The sequence below is a fragment of the Plodia interpunctella genome, chromosome 2 (assembly GCF_027563975.2).
Source record: "Plodia interpunctella isolate USDA-ARS_2022_Savannah chromosome 2, ilPloInte3.2, whole genome shotgun sequence".
In the NCBI taxonomy this organism is placed as follows: Eukaryota; Metazoa; Arthropoda; class Insecta; order Lepidoptera; family Pyralidae; genus Plodia; species Plodia interpunctella.
Genome location: NC_071295.1, coordinates 6,170,075 through 6,195,979, shown reverse-complemented (window position 1 = coordinate 6,195,979; position 25,905 = coordinate 6,170,075). Strand labels below are relative to the sequence as shown.

At 35.2% G+C, this 25,905-nt stretch overlaps 3 protein-coding genes across 7 annotated transcripts; 1 reads left to right on the top strand and 2 right to left on the bottom strand.

Moving 5' to 3' along the window:
• Window positions 1–21: 21 nt before the first annotated feature.
• Window positions 22–7,503, bottom strand: LOC128678770 (uncharacterized protein). 2 transcript variants are annotated; one of them, XM_053760567.1, is made up of 13 exons: window positions 7,366–7,503; window positions 6,842–6,924; window positions 6,472–6,564; window positions 6,223–6,360; window positions 5,774–6,101; window positions 5,279–5,475; window positions 4,606–4,768; window positions 3,964–4,085; window positions 3,501–3,732; window positions 3,004–3,142; window positions 2,688–2,884; window positions 398–576; window positions 22–138 (listed from the first exon to the last, which is right to left on the bottom strand). In XM_053760567.1, exons 1-12 carry the CDS (start codon window positions 7,394–7,396, stop codon window positions 437–439), a joined length of 1,863 nt encoding a protein of 620 aa, XP_053616542.1. In that variant the 5' UTR covers window positions 7,397–7,503; the 3' UTR covers window positions 22–138; window positions 398–436. The 2 variants fall into 2 exon arrangements, with proteins under 2 accessions (XP_053616542.1, XP_053616535.1); XM_053760560.1 differs by lacking the exon at window positions 22–138 and having other exon boundaries at window positions 361–576.
• Parp16 (Poly(ADP-ribose) polymerase 16) lies at window positions 7,260–11,728 on the bottom strand. The gene is made up of 7 exons (XM_053760579.2): window positions 11,421–11,728; window positions 10,023–10,167; window positions 9,315–9,470; window positions 8,929–9,138; window positions 8,289–8,469; window positions 8,041–8,214; window positions 7,260–7,580 (listed from the first exon to the last, which is right to left on the bottom strand). The coding sequence occupies exons 1-7, from the start codon at window positions 11,546–11,548 to the stop codon at window positions 7,414–7,416; spliced, it is 1,161 nt and encodes a 386-aa protein (XP_053616554.1). The 5' UTR covers window positions 11,549–11,728; the 3' UTR covers window positions 7,260–7,413.
• Window positions 11,729–13,608: 1,880 nt separating this feature from the next.
• On the top strand, window positions 13,609–25,832 carry tgo (tango). Of its 4 annotated transcripts, none has more exons than XM_053757477.2 (14): window positions 13,609–13,817; window positions 14,523–14,571; window positions 15,317–15,397; window positions 18,100–18,260; window positions 18,435–18,607; window positions 18,686–18,833; window positions 19,140–19,322; window positions 19,478–19,566; window positions 20,024–20,234; window positions 20,467–20,617; window positions 21,068–21,189; window positions 21,789–21,934; window positions 22,619–22,775; window positions 23,472–25,832. In XM_053757477.2, the coding sequence occupies exons 1-14, from the start codon at window positions 13,790–13,792 to the stop codon at window positions 23,639–23,641; spliced, it is 1,869 nt and encodes a 622-aa protein (XP_053613452.1). In that variant the 5' UTR covers window positions 13,609–13,789; the 3' UTR covers window positions 23,642–25,832. The 4 variants fall into 4 exon arrangements, with proteins under 4 accessions (XP_053613452.1, XP_053613443.1, XP_053613460.1 ...); XM_053757468.2 differs by having other exon boundaries at window positions 23,469–25,832; XM_053757485.2 differs by having other exon boundaries at window positions 13,610–13,817; window positions 19,490–19,566; window positions 23,469–25,832.
• Window positions 25,833–25,905: the final 73 nt, after the last annotated feature.

The window sequence follows — 25,905 nt, the reverse complement described above, 5'->3', positions numbered from 1 at the left end:
TTATTTTGAAGAATATTTACCTTTACATGTATCTATTTATGAATTCTACATTTATTTCTTCACACAATGATGATAAATTTAAACTAAATTAACGTATTTTTATTTCGTCACTTCCGTTTCGTCACGCAGCAACCGATTCTGAAAATTCCCAAATAAAAGATGATTAGATAGATTAAGGGATTAATTTGAAATATAAAAATATACCTTTATAAAAATAGTTGACTTAAATAGAGCCCCTTCTATTACATACTTAAAACATCTAACAAAATTGGTTGTTACTAGATTCATGTTCGATCAAATATGTAACCTTCTGGGGTACCTTTAGGTACCTAATTTTGAAAAATCAGGAATGGGTTCATACACTTTAATGCAACTTAAGTAGATCACAATAGCATACAAATACGATAGAGGAAAACTGTGTAGGTATGTTTCAAAGTCAGTGATGCATTTCACTTGCGGCATAAGATCGATGCATTTGTTCTCTGCGTAATAAGACGACACAGATGATGAGCAATGCTAGTAACACGACCGATACCCCGCACATTGCAAACACGCCTCCGCGTAATCGGTTTTCATCTGAAAATTGAAAGAAATTTATGAAATGAAATGTTTATAAAATACCATCAAAGGAGAAAGCTCAAAAAAAGTCTCGTCTATTTTCAGAACTAATTAAACATTTTAGATTATAGGTACACCAAGATGTAAAGCGAAGCGGAGCATTTTAGACGAGGCATAACGTAACTAGGTAGGTACACCATGCGGCGAATAATTACGTTGAGGGTAAAAAGTCTAAGGTCTGCATTCAAACCATTTACACAATAAATATCAAATACAAATAACATTTTTAAAATTAAAAAAATTGATACCTCGACTATTTCGATTAAATCCGTTTTTACAAACTTATTTTCAATCAATTTCTTACAATTTAAAAACAAATGTAATACCTAGGTATGTTAAAAAAAAATATTTTTAATTGCTTACGTTATACCTTACATATTGCCAATAATTACAGCTATAATAAGTATAATAAATAATTGAATAATTGCCATTGTAAAATCAGTTCCTAAAAACAAAAATCCTAATGATGACAAAGACCATTCTCGAAACCATCTTCAATAAATTGTGTCAGTGAGGTTTGGCTAGTGCAAGATTTCCCAGGTTTGAAATCAGCTTGTTCCGAAATAAGTTGGTGGTGTAAAGTAAAATAAAGTTGGATTGGTGTAAAGTAAAGCAATGGGCCGAAAGATTTTCGGGTCATCCAATGGTTTACCGGGTGAGGATGGCGATAACTTTTGACTTCCTAGAGTCTAGGAATACGTGCAGAAACTAATATATTATTGAACATTTGAAGGAGCCACGATATGGCAATCGCGCCGAGGTTTTTTAGTTCTGTGGATATATATTGTCTACTACCGAAGCTTTGCCACATTTTAGAGATTAAACTGCGCTAATAATTTAATTTGAGGTAAATTCTTTGCTAATATTATTATTGGTAGCTAAAGAATTCTTATATTTAAATAGGAGGGCTTCACCGCTGTCTTATTATCTAGTTTAAAACTAAATTATTAGTACTTGTACTAATATTTGGTAATTTCGTTATATCGGCTATAACGGGTCTATAAATATTGAATGCTAAGAGTTTAGCAATGGTCAGCTTAAATCTATAAGATAGGTACACAGTACCATTGTTATATATGCAATTATTTATATATTTATTCAGGTCCAAAATGTATAATTTTTTAAATTTCCAAGTCAAGTTGTATATACATGTATTTATGGAGTGTATATACTTATTATTAGAGATATTTTTAGTAAAAGGAAATAGACTAAATATTATCTGACCAACACCCGAGTTCTCTATTTCAGATAAAATATCAATGCAATTTCTAATGTCTAAACGGGAGACATTTGAGGCATTACCTATAGTTAATATTAATGTGGTATTACTGTCTATTTTTTCACATTTTATTCTAGACATAATTTGAGAAATATGAGCTCCTGGCATACATATATTGCTAACACTTTGTGTAGTGTAATTTGACACCAACGGACCTAAGTTAATGCCCAATTCATCTGAGTAAATAATCGTTCTTGGGGTCTTACAGTCAATAGGATCTGACCTAACCGAAGAACTAGAATTAGTAATGATGGTCGAGTCTATCTGAGAAGCTTCCAGGGACGCCTGTATAGGGGGCGAAGTCTCTGGAAGCAACTCAGACTCTGTCATGATTGAGGCTGCTGCACTAGCAGTATTGTCAGTTAAGGACGCTTCCACAGCCTGCTTTTCAGTGGCCCAACTACATTTACACAATTTTTTTTCTTCTATTAACTTGTGTACAGCCTGATTATATTCCTTGATGGTATTCTTTGAAAGCTCATATCTGCTTACGTGTGACGGGCTTGCCGTTGAGTATTAACTGATGCGCGATCTGGTTAGCAGTGATCTGATTTGGTTGTTATCAAAAAAGGTATCTATACTTATGCGTTTTTTCAAACATGACTTTTAAAAAGGAATAATTGGAATAGCCATAGGTAGTTATCATTAATATCTACATTTCTGTATTTCATCTAGATTTAACTTTTTTCGAAATCCAACTAGAGGTTAACGTGGTGAGAAATAAACACCCACATAACCTAACACAAATTAACACAATATAATATAAGTACTTTCTAAGTTAATAACTTGCCTTTTTCCGATTTTAACTGTTCTGTGCGCTCTAAAGTTGGAAGAAGATTTGCAAGTTGTGGCAGATATTGTAGCCAAAAACTTATATCTCTTGCTGCACTACGTTTATTCCTAATATTATCTCTACTGTAAACGATATCATGAATTTGTGCATCTCCGACTTTATACCTTATCCATTCATTATCTCGTGCTGGAGATCTGCAAGTATAGAACCAACTTTTTAGTTTAGTGAATTTGATATGACAACTGAACAACACAAGATCGCAATCCGATCGGGCCGGGCGAGATCTGAGGATTATTTAACTATATCTACTTACCCATACTTAACGAATTGTATAATGTAATGTTGAAATAATGCAGAAATCTGCTTTTCTTCATTCGTTGTGGGGCGTCGGGCAACTTGGAGCATTAATGTATCTCCTAAAAGCGCTAATAAGTCAGAGCCATGTATTGCTCCTGGAAATTAATGTCGGTAAGTATAGGATTTATTTAAGTATGTATATGTGTACATATATTAGCAAGTAGTTATCAATGATAAAAAGTACCTCGGTGAGTTTTTGACGACCTCGGTGGCGCAGCTGGTAAAGTGCTTACCTCTGAACCGAGTGGTCCCGGGTTCGATCCCCGGTCGGGTCATGATGGAAAATGATCTTATTCTGATTAGCCCGGGTCTTGGATGTTTATCTATATATTTGTTATAAAATATAGTATCGTTGAGTTAGTATCCCATAACACAAGTCTCGAACTTACTTTGGGGCTAGCTCAATCTGTGTGATTTGTCCTAATATTATATTTATATTTATTTTTTATTTACCTGTATAATTCAATTGTCTTCCGCGAAGATCAACTTTAGTCGACTGTGAATAACGATAGACAAAGAGTCTGGATACTCTCCTCGCTAATCTGGCTGCCAATAGGGCGTTGCCGGCTCCCCATACTGCAGCAGACTCCACTCGTGCAAGATTTTCAATGGCTTCATGAGAATTTCGCTCGCTGTCTTTCTTTTTCATTGTTCCCCAGTATTCCCAAATTATCGCTTGGATCAGCTGAAAATTTCATTTGGCATTATTTATTCTATTAATTTTAGAAAACATCCTAAACCCATGATAAAATTAATACACACTCACATACCTATGTGAGTGAACCAGTTTAAAAAATTTCATACTGTATTTAATGAACAAATTGATTGTTTTTTTTTTTGCATTTTCTGGCATTGCAAAAAAAATATTACAAGACAAAAGTAATTCATCGTGATCATCTTGTGTCGGAGAACTAACCGTAGATAATGCTTCAGGCCTTTGTATTGTCAACATCTGTAATAATTTTGGAACGACAACAGCGGTAGTGTATTCGTGGATCTGAGAAGGGCTCTGTTTAATTAGTTCTTCAATGCGTTCATCTGGAAAGTAAATAAAAGTATCTAATTATTTAAAAATAAAACCGGCCGAGTGCGAATTGAACTCACAAACTGAGGGTTCCGGACAAATCGCTTCTTATAATAATGAACTTAAAAATTTACAGTTTTCAGATGTATTACTGTGATGTATTATTAGGTACATGACTCTAGGTCAATGGGAATTGGGTACCTATACTATAGGTTTTGATTGCCTTGTAAGCGATATACCTAAATATTGTCATATCATCATCACATATCATCGCATATATTGTGAAATGTAAACCACTTGAAGCTTCTTGATTGACAGACGGACAGATAGACAAATACCGTGCCTTCCATATTATTACCCTAATTAAAATTCATTAAACCACTTCAAGTTCCACATCATAACATTGTAGTACCTATTTAGGTAGGTAACTGATTTTGTAATGAAGTGTTACCATTCTAATCTAAATACCAAAACTACCTAAGTGTCTAAATTAAGTTTGTACATTTCGAATATAAAGCGATGTAAAACACTAACCTTTGTAGTTTATAGATTCAAGGTCTGTGGCACCTAAAAGTAGGTCAAGTTGCATGCTTTGTTTTGAGGATAGCGCAACTGTCAACGGTGTTGGTAAATATTGTTCAGATTCTGATAAAAAATCATCAGGTATTGGCTGCAGCATTGGACCCCAAGAGGCGTTCTGAAAAAAAAAAGGTCAATTTTTTGTTCAATAACACACGACCTAATGCGAGTCAATGAACAAAATTCACATTTCGGTAGGTACTACCTAGACCTACCTAATAGGTACCTGATTCTACTCCTGACACTATGAACAAAACAAATACCTCCCAACGCCGGGCCCGCGCCACCGTTATTTCACGGCGACCACAACGACTATTATTTACTTTCATCAACTCTGATTAGATTTAAATACGATAGGTATCGAAAATATAGATTAAAACTAGTTTACATATTTCTATAGGAATAGACTTTGATCGCGGCTCCTCCTGCGTCATTTCCCACGGAAACAGTTATTTTTCCCGGGATATAAAGTATTCTACCTATGACCTTCTCCGTACTACTAAACTAACTAGTTACTTGCTTATTGTATGCGAAATTACAATATGGTTCGTGATTAAAGCGTGAAGACGTAATAAACTTACTTTAGCTTTTGTAATATTAGTTGGGATATAATATATATTGTACGTACAGAGTATAATGTCATAATATCTGACAACGGCCGTGCTCTCATGCAAAGTACAATTTCTTTATCGGATTTTCCCTCACATCCGAAGATTTGTGCTACCTCTCTGGAAGTTTTTTCTGTCACATTTGCATACTTATAGTTATCTTCTAATATTTTCCAAGGATTTTTGGGAGACATGATAATAGCTCTCTGAAACAAACCTGTCACAAGACTTTCAAATTCAGTGAAACATCATCTTACCCTTGTCCTCAATTGTCAAAACATAATGACGAGATCGGTGGCGCAGTGGTAAAGCGCTTGCTTTGAACCGAGAGGTTAGATCCCCGGTCTGGTCATGATGGAAAGTGATATTTTTCTGATTGACCCGGGTCTTGGATGTTTATCTATATATTTATATGCTATAAAATATAGTATCACTGAGTTTATATCCTGTAACACAAGTCTCGAACTTACTTTGGGGCTAGCTCAATCTGTGTGATTTGTCAGAATAATACTCACCAACTGAGCGAGGTGAAGCTAAATGATAAAGTATACTGTCAGCTCCGGCAGAATGTCCTGCCAAAGTAATAGAAGTAGGATCTCCACCAAATGCTGCTATGTTATCACGTATCCACAGAAGAGCCAAATATTGATCGAGAAGTGCCAGATTTCCGCGAGCCTCTGAAGATTTTAGTGTAAAAAAAGCTAAAAGATGGAGGCGGTAAGAAACCGTAACAACCACAACACCTTCTGCTGCTAGATTTTGGCAAGGTAGTGAGATTCCTCCATCTAACCATGTTTCACTATAAAAAAATACGAGCACTGGCAGCGATTTTCCATCGGCACGCTATCTGAAACATTGTCAAGAGGATTTAATAGGTCACTATGGAGTGCTCCTCCTTTATTTTCCGTGTGAAAGTAGCCTACATTCACAAAATTAATACAGAGGTAATATTTATCACACTTACCCGTGATGTCCATATATTAAGGAAGAGACAGTCTTCGCTTATATTATTATTTTCATCGTAACCAACTTGTGGGCACAATGGTGGCATGCGATTGGCGAAAAACGTACTACGTCTCCAACCAGTGTGTCTTTCAGGCGCCTAGACAGAAGTTGTTATAAGAATGTTGAAATCACCGTAAAATAATATAATATACTTATAAAATGTATAATTGAATATTTCATGTTACCGCACTACAACTGTCATACTTACTGCAAACCTGTATCGGCCGACTGGTGGTATTGCATATGGCACTCCAAAAAATATTTCTATAGGGTTCAAGGTTCCTTCTGCGTACACTTTGATCTGGAACCATTAATATACCTAATTAATTACACTACTTATTTACCCATAGGTATGCCATATGGTACAGAGTTGATTTAAAAGCTTTTCAAATAAAGGGAACTCCAAATTGGACCTACGTTTCCCTAAAGAGTACATACTTAATTAAAATTGTGTAATTTGGTACGAAAAATACTACACGGTGTAAATTATTTATTTTAAAAACTAGATGCTGCTGAAGAGTGAAGAGAAGTCGAGTGCGATTTGTATGAAATATATTTACTAAGAACAAAAAACTTACACCGACGATGCGTCCTTGTGGTATAATTGCAACAGGATCCTGGGTTATTACTGTTTTGTATGTTATAGTGAAGAAACACCACACTACAAATAAATTATTCACTGTCCGCATTTTAAAAAATCAGATATTGGACAAAGATGATCGTTTATCTGTGTGCCAATGCTTAAAGTACTTAAAAATGTGACGTTCGTTCGCAGGATGAAAACGATGAAACTGGAAGTCCATTATATTTGGATGAACATTCGACACAATAAAAATCAGATCGTGCAATGATTTTGCTCTTGTCCGTGACGAAGCACCGTAACGACCATTGTTCTCAATTCAACAATTTCGTTCTTTGTGACAATTGCATTAAAATTTACATTATGCTGTTTTTAATTTATTTTTAAAAGTACAAATAAGTATAGAAAACCACATATGTGTAATAAAATATTTATAAAACATACAAACTTTAATTTTACAAAATATATCATATATTAAAAAGTAATTACACTAAAATATTACTTAATTCACAGAAAAGATACCTATTGCATGCTTGATGTGTTTTTTTATCATAGGCAGATAAATAACTTTCACACTTTTACGTTACTATATGCTATATCCAGTTTTTTCAATAGAAATTTATAATAATACTGAATAGGTTGATTATTAGCAAAACCAATAGTTGCTAGCATGAGTCCGTAGCCAAGCAATATTGAAAATAATTTATGCCTGGAAAGCCATTGACGAAAACCACCAGCTGAAAGAAAACAATCGAGTAGGTCAAACGTCAACATCAAATCAAAAACAAATCTATTTTCATATTTGCGTTAAAATTGTTTGCAAAGTACCTATCATCTAAGTACTTATTTTTAATATCCATTTAGTTATTACTAACACAACAACTTTGGCACGGTACATTGATACTTGTTACTATAGGTACTACTAGTTATCTCTCTTTTGTTTATAAATAAGTATGTAGGTATCATATTTTTCAATTTTTAATAAAGCAATCGCCGTACTTCGCCGGAAAGTGTAATATAATGAATATTAAAAATACAACTAATGTACGGTCGGCTTTTAAACCTTATTTTTAGGAAATAATAACGACTCACTGTACTTATATACATCTAGTTTAGGTTTTTCAACTTTCTCTTAAGGTCCATTCAACCTACATTTCGTACAATCTAAGCATAGTTCAATGAAAAATCGTTACTTGCCGTTTCTATTCGTGCTTGCAGTGGGGAACCGCATAGATGTTGGTTGTTTGGCGTACACCAGGAGATAGCGGATTCTAACCAAGTCGCAATTCGTCACTATGTATTGTGCTAGTGCAGCAGCGTCATATACATTGTCAACATGCTTACTTTTCAAGTCGTCGTATACACCATCGCCTTAAAAATACAAGGAAATTATATGTATAGAGTTCCAGAAGACAATAGATATTGTATTATGGTATCTTTTAAACCTTCATTAGACACAGGTTTTTGATAGTTGATTCCCTCGGGAGCATCAATAACTTCACACATAGCGATGCAAGACAGGTGCCCTCCGATGCAGCTTGCGCCCCATCCGAATCCACCATGACTGAACGGCATTGTCGTATTCACCTCAGGCAACAAGTGAACGCCATTTCCCAGCAACGTATTCTAAAATAAACTAATAAATAAGTTACATTTATTCTATACTTGAGATTACAATTATGGTGTATTAGCGGTCTTGGTTTCGCTCGGCTAAAACCTTAATAAATTATACACCTAAACTTTCCTTAGAAATCATACTATCTATTTAAAAAACTTGCATTAAAATCCATTGTATAATTTTCAAGACCTATTACATATGGACAGACAGTGTGAAGGAAAATAATATGATGTTAAATTTGACGTCCGACGCGTCCAACTCTACCACCGCGCACTGGGTCGTTCAAATTCAAAATGAAATCGCGCGTAGGAAGGAAGTCCGGGATGTTACCCGAGCTCCTGGTTTGCCGTGCTTCCGCCCTTTTTTAGAAATCGTATACCTACTTAGTTTGATTGCGGAAAGCTACAGTTAAAGGAAAGTCAAGTTTACCTAGACATTTTTGCTATTGCGAAGTAATCGTAACATACCTTGTTCAAATGTTGTTGCAAACCAAAATGGAGAATAGTATAAAAATTTTCCAAGCGATTTCCGTGGAATGCGAAAAATATATGATGATTTTTTGACAGTTCTTTCCATTTAGCTTCGGTAGTTGATTTGAATGAGTAATTTACTTGGAAAATATGTTGCGGTTTTGGTGCATTTCTTCCGAAATTAAGATTTTCAATTAAAGAGTCATGCTGAAACCATATCATATTTCTATTAATCATAATCATATTTCTGATGACTGAATAAATATATTATGAATCTAATTATAAATCAAACGACCTCATAATCCGCCGTCCTCGTAAAATTTATTTTGTATGTACTTAGTTAGGTAAGTACCTAAGTAATTACATATAAAAATAGCGCTCACAATTTCGGTTGGAACTGTTTTTAAACTTGGTTCTTTCAATCGTACAAGTACATAAAAGAGCAAGTCCACTATGTCACTTATTTGTGTCAAATTCTCCAGATTGTCTAACTGTTGCAAGACTAGGTCCAAAGCTGGTACATCAGTCACAACACTAAGCTGAAACATAAGGATTGTGGGTGACTACTTATAATCATAAGTTTTCAATATTGAAATGATTTTTTTGCATTTGCATTGTTTATTTGAATTGAAATATAAATAAAATTATTAGTTTCATATGGTTACGTATAGCTGTCAAATTTTATTTTACTTTATAGCATTACTCAACTCTATTGTGTTGTTTGTACCGTCTTTTAAGATAATGATAAAGATGTAATTATATACACATTGCATGCCTGAAAAGGCAAACTGTTGGTCCTAAAATAGGTACCACCTACAGAAGTCAATCCACATACATACCTATACCTATTGTTATACACAATTTTGGCAATAAAAATATTGGGGTTTGAAAAAAAATTAAAGTCAGTAAAGAATTTTTGAGAGATTCCAACACCACATTATGGAAAATGCTTATAGATAATACGTAGGTAGGCAGGTTGATACATACAATTGTAATTAAAAAGTAGGTAAGTACCACAGGTAGCTATACTACATGAATACTTTTATATAGAGGTACATGGTATTTTGACTATATTAATATGATAAACTTACTAAAGTGTCCATATCTTTGATTCCATTTTTTAAGTAAGCAGGAGGAAACGGTCTGAGGCAACTTTCATATCTAAAACTAAATGCAGCTGCTACAAACAAGCTCCATTTTATATCAGCAGCCTTGAAATCTTTTTCAAGAACCAACCTGTAAGGGATGCGAATGTAAGTAACTACAAAATTTAATCATCATCATGTCGAGTGTGTAGCTAGCTAACACTGATATCAGATTTTTATTTAAGTCACCTAAAGGCATCTCACATAACTTTTACGACAACTTACCGACATCTATTGACAGGTAGTCGCATACACACTAGTGAACTAAAATGTCCACCAGTGTACAGGTTTCCTCACGATGTTTTCCTTCACCGGAAGCAAGTGGTGATATGGAGACTATGAAAACTACTATACAAAATATTATTGGGGATCTCTAGTGGTTTACATTATGCCATATTTGTCCGTATGCGCCAAAAATCAATAATGCCTTAGACCTTTTACGCCAAAATATGTTATGCCAAAACCGGTATGCCACAGATCAATAGGACAAAATAAATTATGCGAAAAAAGGGACAATTTAATTAGCACTAGGTGACATGTACCTTCCACCGATGTTACCTAGTACAAAAAACGTTCGCTAGAGATTAGTCAATATAGATCAAAACTGGACAATAGTCTTGAACTGGACTATCTAAGAATATTTTTGTCATATTAGAATAGCGTTAACTTTCTACACTGGGTAAAATCTAGTAAAAGGAGTGTTAATAAGTTAGGCCCTTTAGTTAATTTGCCATCATCCGGCTCAAAGGACCAAAAGTATAATAAAACAAAATACAAATCTAATAGCTTGCAACACTAGCCCGTTTTTCATAAAAAAGTTTTTAACTACCTAAAAACATGCTAAAGTATGCTTTAACTTTATTATGAATAAAAGGATACCTATATAAACAGAGAATAATTATGATTAACCGATTTTGGATTTCGTATCTTCGGCGTTGTTCATGTGGCGATAAGTGATAACAATCCAGCGTCCCGAAGTGGTAGGCATACCTATTTCTCCTAACTCAGATCTGAATACAGAACTTTCTGCTACCTATTTACCGAATTTAGTTCAATAGATAAATTTCGCATATTCACAAAAAACGTCCTCATAGAGCGTTTATTTTTATAATAATATCGGTACTATACGTAGCTGCAGCTGTATGGTGCAGTTTACTTCTCGAACTGAAATCCGCGAGTCTCCTCATAAAAATGCTTAAAACCTCAGAATTACTATAACATAAAATCTAGTTGGCTTGAAATAAGTTTATCGAAGTTCCTTGTTTTTTAAATTAATTGTGAAATACACGTGTTATTTATATAAGTAGGTATTTCAAAATATGTAGCTATTACGTAGGTTACTACCTTAAGTGTACCGCCTTTTTTTCTAATGAATCCAATTTGGCCTGATGTTTGTCAGAAAGTGATTCTGTGGCGGACGCCAAATTGCAATTGGTCGCCGTATCCGATAATCCCTCTGGTTCTCCATCCATTTTCTTAGATTATTTTTGTAGATCTGTTTCTGCTAATTTGAAGCATACTTGATTCCGAAAATAACTAATTGGAAATTTGATAAATAACTTGATATAGGTAGAAAACTAAATTGTCAAACACACAAAAATTTAAAATAATAATTATCGTTTGCCAGTTTCATTCAACTATCGGTAAATTGATCAAAAATACTAAAAAGAATCAGCAACTGTCGGAATTTCTTTTTAAAAATAAACGAATAAAAACTACTTATACTTTATTGTTGTCTAAAAGTAGGTTCAGTAGACATTTACGTAAAACGTAAAAGTGAAAAAGTCGCAACATTCGTCCTATGTTGCGACATTTTAACTTTTACCCACGCAATCACTTCCCTAAGGTACTTTTTCCGGGATGAAAGGGCTCCTGCCTGTATGTATGGTATAAAATTAGCAAACATGATGTGCGGCGAGGTCTTGCCGCTCAAAAAGATCGAAAGCTTTGCAGTGGATATTAACGAGTTTTGTCCAACGAACCATAAGTAATCCAAAAGCATTTCTGAGTAGAGCACTCTAGAGTAGAGCAGATAGACAAAGCTAAGGCTTTTAGAACCTGTCCACCACGGCCCTTAATTTTCGCTCTACTAACCAATTTTAATTTTTCAACAAGGCAATAACAGCTTTCAAACGCGATGTAAAAAATACGCTCGTACACGATAGGTATCCCATATGACCCTAATTCGTTGATTTGGAATTAACCAAATGTAAAAAATATATTATGAACAATACGATATATTATTAAATAAACAAATGTTCATTTATCTGTGATGTCCATTGCATCAAGATTTTTATTTGGTTCAGTAACTAATGTGTTTCTATACTATAATAAACTGTGACTTTTGTGTAAATTAATAAATTTTATATTTTAAATCTCGTGGTGAAATCCTACCAATACCAATAGAAAATAGAAAAAGTGACACCGTTATACGCCACACGAACTGAATACGATCGTCGTGAAGTAGACAGAGACGGTATGGGAGAAGGTATAGACCACTCGTCATATTATTTGGCACTTACAAGAAGGAGATGTGCGTATTAAAAATACATGAGAAGAAAGAGACAGAACACTGATATCTTTTGTCCCTCATTACGTGCGGCCATAGATTTAGAAGGTACTCCGAATCTGCCATTTTGTATGATATATACCTATTAGGCATATTACGCAAAGCTCAGTACAGATGGCGATATTGGTACGACTAGGTTAACAAACATTGCCAACAGGGAGTATTAAATTGCACATTCATCCCGCCAGAGTACAGGTATGTAAGTTACACAAAAGCTTTGCCGCCTTGTGCTATGTCGATTAAAACGTTTATTTTAGAGTAATTTATTAATCCTTTCATTATGTAAGCATTCGTTTGTGAAAATCTACAACTATGTAGCATATTCGGGTGCCGAAATATTGGGAAATATAGTTTTCCATAAGATAAAAATACTTCTCAAACTATGAATATGGAACGCCTCAAGCTGTAAAATTTTCGAGCCAGTAAACGGTCCAAAAGAAGCTCAGAACAATTCACACGTGAAGACTTATTAAAATATGGAATTCATACAGGTAAGATCTGCAGTCAAAATCAAGTTGATGACCACAGTTGATCAAATAATGCAGAACATAACAACAACATACAACCTAAAATAGTGTTATTATTTTCAGAATAATCCACAAAATCTTTTCTTTTTCCTTTAAACTCGCACCACGATTGCGTAGAAGGTATTTTGGTCGTAAATCTGCAAATATATCGAAAATTGGCGCTTTTTGCCTCCATTGGCAATATTTGTATACCTTAGTTGTACCAGTAGCGCCATCTGCGCTGAGCTTTGCGTAATATGCCCTATTAGTTGGTACTCTGGTTGTACGAAGGACTTACTAAATACATGTCGTAGTCTTAGTCGTTGAAGGGGTATGGCTGCATGGCAGGTGGGCTGGGTCCTTGTATGGCTTCGTGTTTATCCAGCCTAACGCCAGCCAGCGAGTATGGTAGAAAATATTATCAAAAGATTTTTTCGATCAACGTTGGCAACACATTTCAAGTTCAATCAAATCAAAATCAAATGAAAAATTAAAAATGGCGACTGTGTTGTGTTAATGTAATAATGATATAAACAGTGTGATTTTTGTGCAGATTGAATATAAATTATAGTGACTTATTGCAAGAAATTAAATTATAAGTAGTTTAATATAAAGAGGACTAATGTGTTTCTTGACCGATGTCTGCCGTGGCCCCAACTATCCCCGGTATGTAATCGAAGTACCATTTTATTCTTTTATTTTATAACATTGAATTTCTGTATACACGAGGATTAGAATAAATTATGAAACATTTGTATTTGCATTGCTTTTCAGTTTGCAGTCAATACAAATAATGAATTTGTAATCGAGACATCGACCTATTTTCAATTTGACGTTGCTCTGCGTGACGCGTTGTTAGCGACGCAAAGGACATGAAATTATTAGAACAAAAATTGAAATATCAAATTTAATAATAGCTAATCTGCCAACCTATTCCATTTTGAGTAACATTATATTAATTTAGATAGATACTTCCAAGTATATTACGTAAATTATATAATAATTTGTGTGCTAATACATACAGTAGTAACAACATTGCTGACGAGCTGTAGAATTTTATTGTGCCAGCGATCATAGCGATTTCTGTGGTATCAACAAAACATGCAACTTTGATGAGTTGGCTCAATAATAGTTAAATGTTTATGTGTCATGCTTTGCCTATATTAGTTATAGCAATCTAAAAATTTCAACACCCTGAGAAAGTGATTATAATTCGTTATAGCCTTGATCAGATTTTATCGCCTTACCATTAACTTTTCTGTCAGTTTAATTTGAAGTTCTCAATAAATGTTTTTTACAACATTTTATATATAAAATATCTTTATATTTAAGAAACTAATAACAAAAAATGTGTGTTTCTTATGTCAACAGGGGCTGACCCAACAAAGGATATACAAAAGCGCCGTGCGGGCAGTGTTGGGTGAGTTATTAATGTCTATAATGTTACACCAACCATAAGTTCATAATGTACTAGTCTGATAAGCATTTTTTGTTGAGGTATAAAAATCGAAGATCTAGAACACCTGATGCTGACCCATGATGGTCCAACTAAACTATAGGAAATAAAAAAATGAAAAGTTTTTCAGCTTGATGAGCATTTCCTGTTGTGTATAAAAAATCAGTGATTTGGAACACCTGAAGAAAAGTCATAATGGCCAGCTAAACCATTAGGAAATATATTTTATTTATTTTTATTTCATTTTTTGTCTGTACAGTTCTCTAATCATTTTGACTTCTTACCTCTCTCTCGCTCCTCCTTAAATTTTTTTTATTTGTTATTTCCATAAAATTACAATTTCATTTATGCAGTCCAAAAACCACAAAGGGTTGTCCAAAGAGCATATGAATGTTCAATCTTGAATTATGTTCGTTATGTTACGTTGTTCGGCCACGCGAACGATGTCGCGGGCATCAGTAGTATCGCTAGTATTTAATATAATTATGTGTCATGGAATTAGTAGGTACTCCATCGAAGTTCTTACTAAATCCATGTTATGTGTAAAGTGTATATGTCAAAAATAGTGTTGACAATACAAACATAAATAACATCTCCTAGAAAATGAGACTTTATTCACATTTATAATATTAATAGGATGTGAAAAGAGAGTTACTAAATCATTTTATTAGGATTCTATTCACATCATACATTGGTTTTTTGATAATAGATCCGATGAAGACGACGCAAGTGGCGGAAAATACACAAGGATGGAGGAGGACAATATTCAAGATAAGGAGCGCTTCGCTAGGTAATACATATTGATATACATATAGGCCACTAGCTTTTGCCTGCTTACATTTTTCCTATTCTGGTGGCAACTACGAGAAATCCTCTCTCAGTGCTTAACTATACTCCTTAAAAGGTAACTATATACCAAATTATGAATGTTTTAGACTAAACTGGTATTATACTTATTATTTGTATCATACATACAAACTCATCAACATCAATCTATCACCAATATACATATGTACATTTAACATTCTTCTGTAGCTGACTGACAGATGGGACACAGCCAAAACTACTGTTCAAGACATTTTAAATGTAGATATATAGATTGTTTTATTATGTGTATCTCTTAGTTTTATCTCAGTGAAAATTGATTCATCTTTCACACCACTGTTTGCCAGATCGAGGGGGAGACACTTGACTCTGATAAAATTTTGTTCTTATGAGTATAACTATTTCGCAAGAAATGGTTTGGTTATCACATGCTCATAATATATTTTAAAGGCGTATTCAATGGTACATGGTGGCTTAGTGTATATAGTAGGCATTTGACTACAAACAAATATTTTTGAGAATTTTATTTTACCTTGATTTTACCACTATCGGCGTGATTATGCCAAATTTCGACTTGATGTATGTATATCTATTGTTTTTGAGTTTAGTTTATCCATCTATTCGATTGAACTTCACACTGGAATATTTTTTTTACGTATACCTATTCCATCTATCCCACTAGTCTATACCTTCACTATAAGTGAATAAAATCCTTACATATTTTAAAACAAAGGCCTCTGCCGCGTCAGGCTGTCTGTTGTGATAAACTCAAAAACTACTGCACGGATTTTCATGCGGTTTTCACCAATAGACAGTGTGATTCCTGAGGAAGGTTTAGGTGTATAATTTATTATGTTTGACGGGCGGCTAGTAAACAATGTGAAAGTATTAAAATTCGCAATGCCTTTAAGAAATATTTTAGTGTATGTGTTATGGACTAAGCGATTAATCGGATGTTATCAAACATGCCCGGGCAACTTGAATAATGTCCACAATGACTGAATATGGTAGATGACAAGGTCAGAAAATTGTAAAAAGTATAATCATTGTGATAATTCATAGACTGTCACAATGCTGTTGGATCATTATACAAACACTTACCCCCTTATTAATAAAAACGTTATTCTCTGATTAGCCTCGGAATAGTTATTCTTTGTATTGTCTCGTTCTTTCAATGTCAAATGCTGAAAAGAGACAGAGGGACAAAACAAAGATATACTACTCCAAGCCAAATCAGAGAATTAAATGTTTATAATAAATACAAAAAATGTTTAATTTACGTTTGTGGTTAGTAATAAACCGGAATGTAAAACGTCATGGAAAATGGGACGGCACGCGTTGCAGAAAGCGGGAGTGGGAGTAGGAGCGGGAAATGGGAAGGAGACACGTAGTGGGAAACAGGACACATTGCAAAAAACATGATGGTACAATATGTAGGAAACGGTACGGGATATCTACTTACATTACATAGCAGGAAGCGGGATAGGACAAGTTTACGGGACGAGACACGCAGCGGGAAACGTTGAAGTAAAGATGAGAAAAAATCCGAATTTGAATCATATATGTTTACCAGTACACGATAAAATTACTGAGATTTTGCTATGAAATTCACGTGGGCGAAGCCGCGGGCAACAGCTAGTGTGATATATAAATCTGTAATAAAGTTTTTTGTTATCATGTTTATTATCTGTAATTAGTGTATGCCCGTATTCAAAATGCGCGGGCATTATTAATAATGTTTTAATTAGTCACTTTATTCAAAATATATGCACCATAACCCCCTCTAAAATCCTTCCGTAAATAGTAGGTTAAATACTATTTACGGAAAGATTTTAGAGGGGGTTATAAATAATGTTAGCATTATTAGAATTTAGATATCTTAACTAGTAAATTGCACAACACTCCATCAAAAACAATCAATTCTTACCAATAAAACGAAGGCCAGTTAAAAATCATAATTCATTATAGGCACAATATTGTTAATTCCCATAATAACCATGCTATTATTGATTGTTGGCTGAGGTACCGTGTGATGATTGAAAACGTGTCTTATCACGCGACTCGCGCTCCTCGCCTTCACCTTAAAATACGTAATGATATTACTTATTACCATTATTATCGGATTATGAAAGTGTATGAAGGTGCTAATCGTTGAATGGGATTAATATTTTTGAATATCAGTCAATATAGTATACTTAGTATAAAATAGCTTTTTGTGTCTGGCACAGGCAATACAATATAAACACCAGCTGCGCCTCGAAGCTCCAATTCCGTGAACATTTCGAGATAAAAAGTCTCTCTCATTTGAGGGTTTTCCTGGTTTCTTCCCCAGCCGTAATGCGTCGGAACCCAGGGTTGGATTTCTTACTATTTCTTCTCCACTTCGCATGGTCTTCGGCATCTTTAGTAGCCATACCATTGGCTCGCATATTCTCTATGATAACATCAAGCCCTAATGCTGGCTTGACAAAAATTAAGCTGGTCAGGAAGAAAAGTATCCATGTGTTATTGCGTGTTTTATTATTTTCATGTGGTTCCTATACAAAAAGATTGGGAAAGACCTGTATATTTTGTGTGAAAGGCTATCATTCTCACAGGCTTTAGCGTTTAAAGATTTGCCGAGGATATACAATTAAAATTTATATTTGTTGATATGATTTTTTCTAGCCGTGAAAATCACTGCGAAATTGAACGTCGCCGAAGAAACAAGATGACGGCATATATTACGGAACTGTCTGATATGGTTCCAACATGTTCGGCTTTGGCTCGAAAACCGGACAAACTCACTATACTGCGAATGGCAGTGGCACATATGAAGGCTTTGAGAGGTATCCTAAACACCTTAAACCATATTCAGTTCATAAATGAAAATTGTTATGGATTATACTTGAAGAATAAACAAGTCTTCTATTCATAAACAGTCAGAGGAAAACAATCATCTGTTATAAAATAAGTTTTGATAAATATTTTATTGTTTTAAATTTTCATTTCCATATTTACAGGTACAGGAAATACTTCAACAGATGGCACTTACAAACCATCTTTTTTAACAGACCAGGAATTGAAACATTTAATACTTGAAGCAGCTGATGGCTTTTTATTTGTAGTAAGCTGTGATACTGGTCGAATTATCTATGTTAGCGACAGTATAGCTCCAGTACTTAACTATTCTCAGGTAAAGCTGGTATCAAATTCTACACATATTATGCATTGTTGCAATTTGTTAATAAATATATATATATATATGTTTTAGGGAGAGTGGTATTCATCTTGCTTATATGACCAAGTACATCCAGACGACGTTGAGAAAGTTCGTGAACAATTAAGTACTCAAGAACCGCAAAATACAGGGCGTATATTGGACTTAAAAACGGGCACTGTCAAGAAAGAGGGTCATCAATGTAAGTAGTATTAGTAAATTAATTTAATAACTCAAGATTAGTATTGTAATGTTTTACCTTCTTAAAAGTTCATTATTTTATTGTTTTACCAATTTTTAAAAGTACGTTTATCATAGTACATTATCTGAATTTTTGCCAAAAAATTATAGGAAAATATAATAAAGCCATGCTATAACGAGACAGTTTGCGTCATTTAGCTCACGAACGTTCGTCTCAGTAGCCAGATACCTAGTCGCTGTGGCCGAAATCGGTCTGGATATATAAGTATTATGTACGAATCCTTATGAGAAACTTGTTAATGCGTAGCATCTATGCGACAAGTGATGGGTTCCCGGCGCGGGTTCATCTGCCGCATGCGCGTGGGCGGGTCTGGCGAGGGCGCGCACCTCGGGCGGCTGCGCGCGCGCAACTCGCTCGGGCCCTCGCACGACGGACACAACTACGCCGTCGTACACTGTACCGGATACATTAAAAACTGGCCTCCTACAGGTATCGTATGACATGGGAAAAATAACAAATTATTTATCCATATTCTATTCTAGAAAACGAGATATTTATCATAACAAAGAATCGAATACAGTTAAATATAATTGGTTATTTTTTGTATTTTTTAAAATGATAGTTTTATGTATTTGGGACATCAGATCTGTTTCCAGGTATGCAGATGGACCGCCCTGTGGAAGATGAACTCCATGCGTCCCATTGCTGCCTTGTAGCTATAGGACGGCTGCAGGTAATTATTCCAATACTATTTTATTTAATTATTATTATTATTTATTTAATACACTAGCAGCTTAAAGCTGATTCGTGTATATCACAGCACTTGTGTCTTTAAATGTTCATCAAGTATATTTTTAAAAGGGTTTATATTAGGAGCACTTATCACAATTTCTGGCAGAGAATTCCACACACGCACAACACGGTTTGGCAGGAAGTGTCTTTTAGGATTACTAGCACACGGAAGCTTGCTTAGTTTCATAGAATGTCCTCTCAGTATTATTAAATTTACTAATTATTTTAATACTATATTATTAAATTTGTTTCGATAACTGGATGAATAATATACGAGATACAAGTTGTCAGCTTGAATTTAACGCACCTTCCAAAACAAAATGTTAAATGTTTTTAGGGTTCATGTAAATAAGCGTCTAGAAATGCAGCCATCATTTATAATTTTTTTATTTTTCAAGGTGACGTCGACGCCGAACGCGACCGAGAACAGTTTGTCGACGGGCGGCGTAGAGTTCGTGTCGCGGCACTCCATCGACGGCCGCTTCACGTTCGCGGACCAGCGCGCCACGCAGGTCGTGGGTTATGCCCCCGCCGACTTGCTTGGAAAACTTTGCTATGAGTTTTATCATCTTGAGGATCAACAACACATGAGAGATAATTTTGATCAAGGTAAACTTTTAACTTTTTACATACTTGTACAGAAAATTTACGCGCTATTGTTGATTTATTTGTCACACACTTGCTCGAAAATACTTACTTACACACAAATTTTCGCCCCTAACGTTTTACGTCACAGGCGAAGTATGTTGAAAAACATTCGTAGGACACGTATACATTAATCAATACGTACTCAGATCGTACTACCATATACAGATTAAAATTGTTTTTATTTTTGTTTCAGTGCTCAAGCTTAAAGGACAAATAATATCATTAATGTACCGGTTTCGAACAAAAAGTAAAGAGTGGGTGTGGTTAAGAACATCAGCCTTCGCCTTTCTTAATCCATACAACGATGATGTAGAGTATATTGTTTGTACAAATACTTTGGCTAAGTAAGTAATATAGTAATATGTAATTAGTTTCTGCTCATTGATTTTTCAGTTATTTATATCTGTATGTTCATTAATTCATATATTTTATGTACTTACATATTTCGTTTACTTACATAACAAATGCCAAATGGTGTTAAAAAAATATGTACACATGATGTAAATAATTTGTACAATTTTTTTTAAATTTCTGCAATAGTGTTTTAAGTAATTTCTCTGTCGTACTTCTGCTCGTTCTAAAGAGTGGAAATTTTCCAGTGGAAATTATTTTAATAAACATGACTTGATTCCTCAATGGGTTACTGGTCAGACGTGATTTTTTCACACATTTCTTTTAGTGTTAAGTGCAGGTTTTAAGTACACAATCTGGACGAGCACTTCTTAATGGGAGTTCACCTGCACTTAAATATGTAATTTTTGTAACCATTGCAATGAGTTGTGGTGTGATGGCAGCCGTTCCCTCGGGAGCACGGGCGCGGAGCCGGTCGCGGAGGAGAGCTACGACTACCACCTGCGGCACCGCGACGTCTACCAGCCGCCCTCCGCCATACATCAGCAGCACCATGCTCAGACAGGTACACTGTTGTACACTGTTACTGGTTAAAAAGCACTCAAATATTTGGTATTATTTGCACAAACCGTTTCTAAGTCAGGCGTCGTCTTTGGACGCCTTTTATTCCATCTTTTTTGTACAAGGGTCTATTTTTTACAAGAACATGTAGTTAACATATGTACCAACATACGTTAACTACCATGATGACCACGACTTCGTCTGCATCTTATTTCATGAAGTTTATTAGATTTTTTTAATAACACTTGAATAAAATCAGACGCCAGTATTAGCCATATTATTCCAATGTTATTGCTTGTTAGTAAAAACACTGACTTCAAATTTTAGTCAAGTCGCCTAGGGGCAATTGGTATGACTTTTTACTAATGACTATTTTATTTAGTTAAATATTAAACAACTAATTTACATAGATAAAAATAGTCACATAGCACTCAGATGTCCGGCTTTTTTTCACCAGTCGTACCTGCAGTCCGTGCAGTTTTAGTGGGTTCGAGCCCCACATAGACACTGTTGTACCCGCGACAGAGTGGCAATGCGAATCGTCATTTCGATCTCGCATCCGGGCGTAGTATACGTAGTGTAACCTGTTTGTCGGTGTCGCAGGCGCGGGAGGCGCGGGCGGCGCACACGCGCGCTCGCCGGACGCGGCGTTGGCGGGCGCGGCGCCCGCGTACGCGCCGCACTACGAGTACTCCCCGCACCGCCCCGCCAACACGCCGCCGCACACCACCTGGACCACGCTGCGGACCGTATGTTGTTCACATTGCAATTGATTCTGTTTCATCCTTACTTATGTTCATTTATACGAACGCCATATTCCAGAAATCCATAACTTCTCCATCAACTCCACTCCACTCCATCCCATTAAAGAAAATAGTTACGTTTTTTATGCACAGTAGCGCCATCTACTTTATTAAGGGACTTTGACTATTCAGATAGTCAATGGCGCTTTATAAAGTAGATCTGGATGGTGGATAGGATTTAAATCCTACGGGAATCCTGTACTTTCGAAATAAAATTACCTTATGTGTTAATTCATTCTATCAGCTATCTCGATACCAAATTTCATAAAAATTGGCCTAGCTATTTAAGTGTGAAGAAGTAACAAATATACTCACAAATTGTCGCCTTTATAATATCAGTGGAATACAAACAAGTATTCTTTATTACCAAAAGAAAGGAAATATACAGAATACTAAATACAAGGCGGACTTGATGGCTAAAGCGAAAAGCGATTTATTTATTAGGAAAACCAATGTTTTTAATAACAAAGCTCGGACCTGAGCACATCTGTGCAAATGTATGAGGTTACCCGACCCCCATTAATCATTGTATCATTGAATTACTATGCCATAACACAAGTCTCGAACTTACTTTGGGGCTAACTGAATCTGTATGATTTGTCATATATTATATTTATTAAATGTGGTCAGAGCGGTGGCGCTAGCGGCGAGACGTACGCGTACAGCGGCGAGGCGGCGAGCGCGGCGGCGGAACACAGCCCCGCCCGCAGCCCCCCCGCGCCGCCGTACCTGCCCCCCGCGCACTACCACCCCGCGCACCCCACACACCCCACACACCCCGCACATGGTATGTTCTCTTTATAATTGGCTACTTTACTTTACAACTTGTCAAACCAGGTACCTTAAAAAAATACCGTAAAAACAAAAACTTATATTGAGCTTATATGAGAGTGATGTGCTATGCTGTCACGACTTAGGAGTCAAAATACATTCGTAATAATCATTAAGTACTCTTTAAAAGGAGAGCATAGAGGCTAACCCCTCTACTAAAACAAAAGCGAAATACATGCCTCTTAAGGCTTGAATGGATAAAACTAAGTGTGCTCAGATTCTTAAATACCAGCTGTCTTGCCGCGTTCTTCAGTTTTAAAAGGAATCAGGGACATCAAACTTCCAAAGAGATGGTGTTGTATTTCGTATTTGAGTGAGTTCTTATAATATTATCTATTTTACAACATTTCAACACACATTTCACATATTTTAATAAAACTCCATTGTTTACATTAGAAACAAAATGTGATAATGATACTCTTGTTCCTTCTTTAACAATATTCCCAAATGGAAATTCTTTATTTTAATAATGTTCCTAGCTTTAACTCTCTGTAGACCTATGTTTATATTTCATCGTTAGAAAGAGATTATTTAAATGTCTATATTTTTATTTGATTTATTGTGATTTGTATTGTTACACAACCTTGTGTTGTGTTGTAACCTTGTGTAGTTGAAATAACAATAAAGACGACGTGTATACAATGTCCAGCAGGCATGTGGGCGTGGCAGGGCGGCGGCGTGGGCGCGGGCGGCCCGGCGCCGGCGCCCGAGGGCGGCCACGCGCCGCACGAGCTGTCCGACATGCTGCAGATCCTCGACCAGAGCGGCGCCGCTACCTTCGAGGACCTCAACATTAACATGTTCAATTCCAACTTTGAATAATGTGCTCACGTGTACTATCAATCTATTAACTGCTAAATGCAAGTTTCCAAGTCGACAATTTTCACAATAACAGATCACAGTGTGGTGTTGTGATGTGACGACTACAACGCAATGTTATCGTTTAGGTCAATGTCATTGCGAAATATTTTCGCTCCGTTGGCGTACACATTCGCGCTCTCGACTCTCGAGAGAGCGATTCAATATTACATTGCAGTTCCCGCGTCACTGGAACACCCGCTAACTTTGTACGTACTTGAATCTCGACAGAACCAGGAATATATGTTTGAAAAAACTAGTACATATTTTTAGTACCAATAGATCAAAGCCTTATTTTAATACTTAAAAAAACGAAAATTTATGAGGTTGGGTTTAGTATCCAAATTAGAAAATAAAGTAATTCTCGAACTCCTTCACTCTATCTGTACCAATTTTTAGTTATGTTTCTATCTATCCCGCCCCGTATCCTAGGGTTAGGTAAAATTTTGGTACAATGCGTACCAGACATAATTATTTAGAAACCGACAACGGCAATAATGCTCAATGACCACCGATGCAGTGTAGAAATGTCAATACTATTTCATCCGTTGATATGGGCATCACATCATTTGGGCAACACTTGCAATATTTATTCCAACCTCTGACATAATTTTAAAGTAATAAGAAGTATAGTAATTATAGTTTAATTTGGCATCAAAGCCTTTATATTAGGTTGTAAGTATTAAATGTTAAGTTTTAGGTGGTATTATTATTTTATAAATTAACGTAAGAAATTCCAATATAACGTCTCTAAATCAGGGTAGAGATGATTGATTAGTTTTATAGTTTTTGATAAGGAGAATCATATATTTCTCAATCTTTATTCCTGGTTCGTCATTTTATGTAGTTGAATATTAAATACTGTATATAATTTTTACCAAAAATGAAATCCACAATGTGCAGAGCAATTTAATATTAAACAAAATTTTTTTACTTAGCCGTATTTTGGCATTTGACAGTACAAACGTAAAAAATAAAGATATATTTCTAAAACAGCAGTATTTGCAAATTTACATATTGTGTTAAATCCTATATACGTATGTGAATGCATACAATATAAAATCTACAGACATGGCTTATAAGACTACTACGTTATAATGCTGTATTGTCAGGTGTCACGATACGAATGTACTTCGCTATGCTACTCATTTGTTATACCTGTGTAATTAAACAAACATAAAATATATTTTAGTGTGTTGACTACGCACAACAAGCATGCCACCACGTCAGGAAATAAGCAGTTTTGTTTTACCTTTTCCTCGACATCGATTATGCCCTTTCTATAGTTAATCGCGGGTGGACCACAAATCTATATAAAGAACAACCTACTACTTATGGGTCTCTATTCATCCACGACTTCGAAAATCTAAGTCTTGTATACAAAAATAGACTGACTAGGCTATATGTTATGGCTAAACCCCGAAGTGCTGCTAGACCTAGGTTGCAGATGGTGATGGATACCTAGGTGTTGCCTAGGTAGTAGGTACACCTAGGTCTAATCGGGATGATAACGGCTAAACCTAATAAGCGGGCTACACTTAGGTCTAGCCCAAGATAAGTAGACTAGACCTAGGTGTAACCAACTGAGACCGGCTGCACCTAGATCAAGCAGGCTAAACCTAGATTTACCCCTACTTCGGGGTTTAACCGCAACATATATACGATGTCGAGTTGTCAATATTTGACGATTTAAGCAATTGTTACCTACTTATGGAGATGGGTTAAGTATTGTTTTTAGTTTGTACATACACTTACCTATATCATAATTTGCAATGTGTGCTTATATTCTGTTATATTATGGTAGCTGTACATTTGAGTAAATATGGTCTGCCTTTCAATAAATATTATAAGTTATTTCCCTCGTTAGGATAGCACATATTGAGGCTAGCACAATTTTCACTGTTCGAGTGGTACTGCTTTACAGGTTTACTTTAACACACTGATCATAAAATAACTTACCCAGGTAATATAAATTTAAGTTCTATCAATTTTTATTTTGTATCTGAATACATATTATTTTTTATTGAATAATGAAATATAGATTAATGCATTTAAATATATTTTTCAATAAAACATTTTTTATTTTTAATTGGTTTATAGATGCCAGAATTTTGTAAAATGAATTTTTCATTGAAATAAAATTGAAGTACATGAATAGATGCCGTTTTATTCGCTTACTTTTCGAGCGACTGCCTAATTTACAAACATTAACATGGACATTTATTTTT

Coding starts and splice junctions, on each gene's coding strand:
- LOC128678770 (XM_053760567.1), bottom strand. CDS start 7,396: ATGATAAAAAAACACATCAAGCATGCAATAG. Junction 6,361..6,471: donor TCGGCCGATACAGGTTTGCA/GTAAGTATGACA, acceptor ACTTCTGTCTAG/GCGCCTGAAAGACACACTGG. Junction 3,143..3,500: donor AAGACAATTGAATTATACAG/GTAAATAAAAAA, acceptor ATTAATTTCCAG/GAGCAATACATGGCTCTGAC.
- tgo (XM_053757468.2), top strand. CDS start 13,790: ATGTCTGCCGTGGCCCCAACTATCCCCG. Junction 15,398..18,099: donor GATAAGGAGCGCTTCGCTAG/GTAATACATATT, acceptor GATTTTTTCTAG/CCGTGAAAATCACTGCGAAA. Junction 18,834..19,139: donor CAAGAAAGAGGGTCATCAAT/GTAAGTAGTATT, acceptor GTTAATGCGTAG/CATCTATGCGACAAGTGATG.
- Parp16 (XM_053760579.2), bottom strand. CDS start 11,548: ATGGATGGAGAACCAGAGGGATTATCGGATACGGCGACCAATTGCAAT. Junction 9,139..9,314: donor AAACAGTTCCAACCGAAATT/GTGAGCGCTATT, acceptor ATATGGTTTCAG/CATGACTCTTTAATTGAAAA. Junction 8,215..8,288: donor AAAACCTGTGTCTAATGAAG/GTTTAAAAGATA, acceptor TGTATTTTTAAG/GCGATGGTGTATACGACGAC.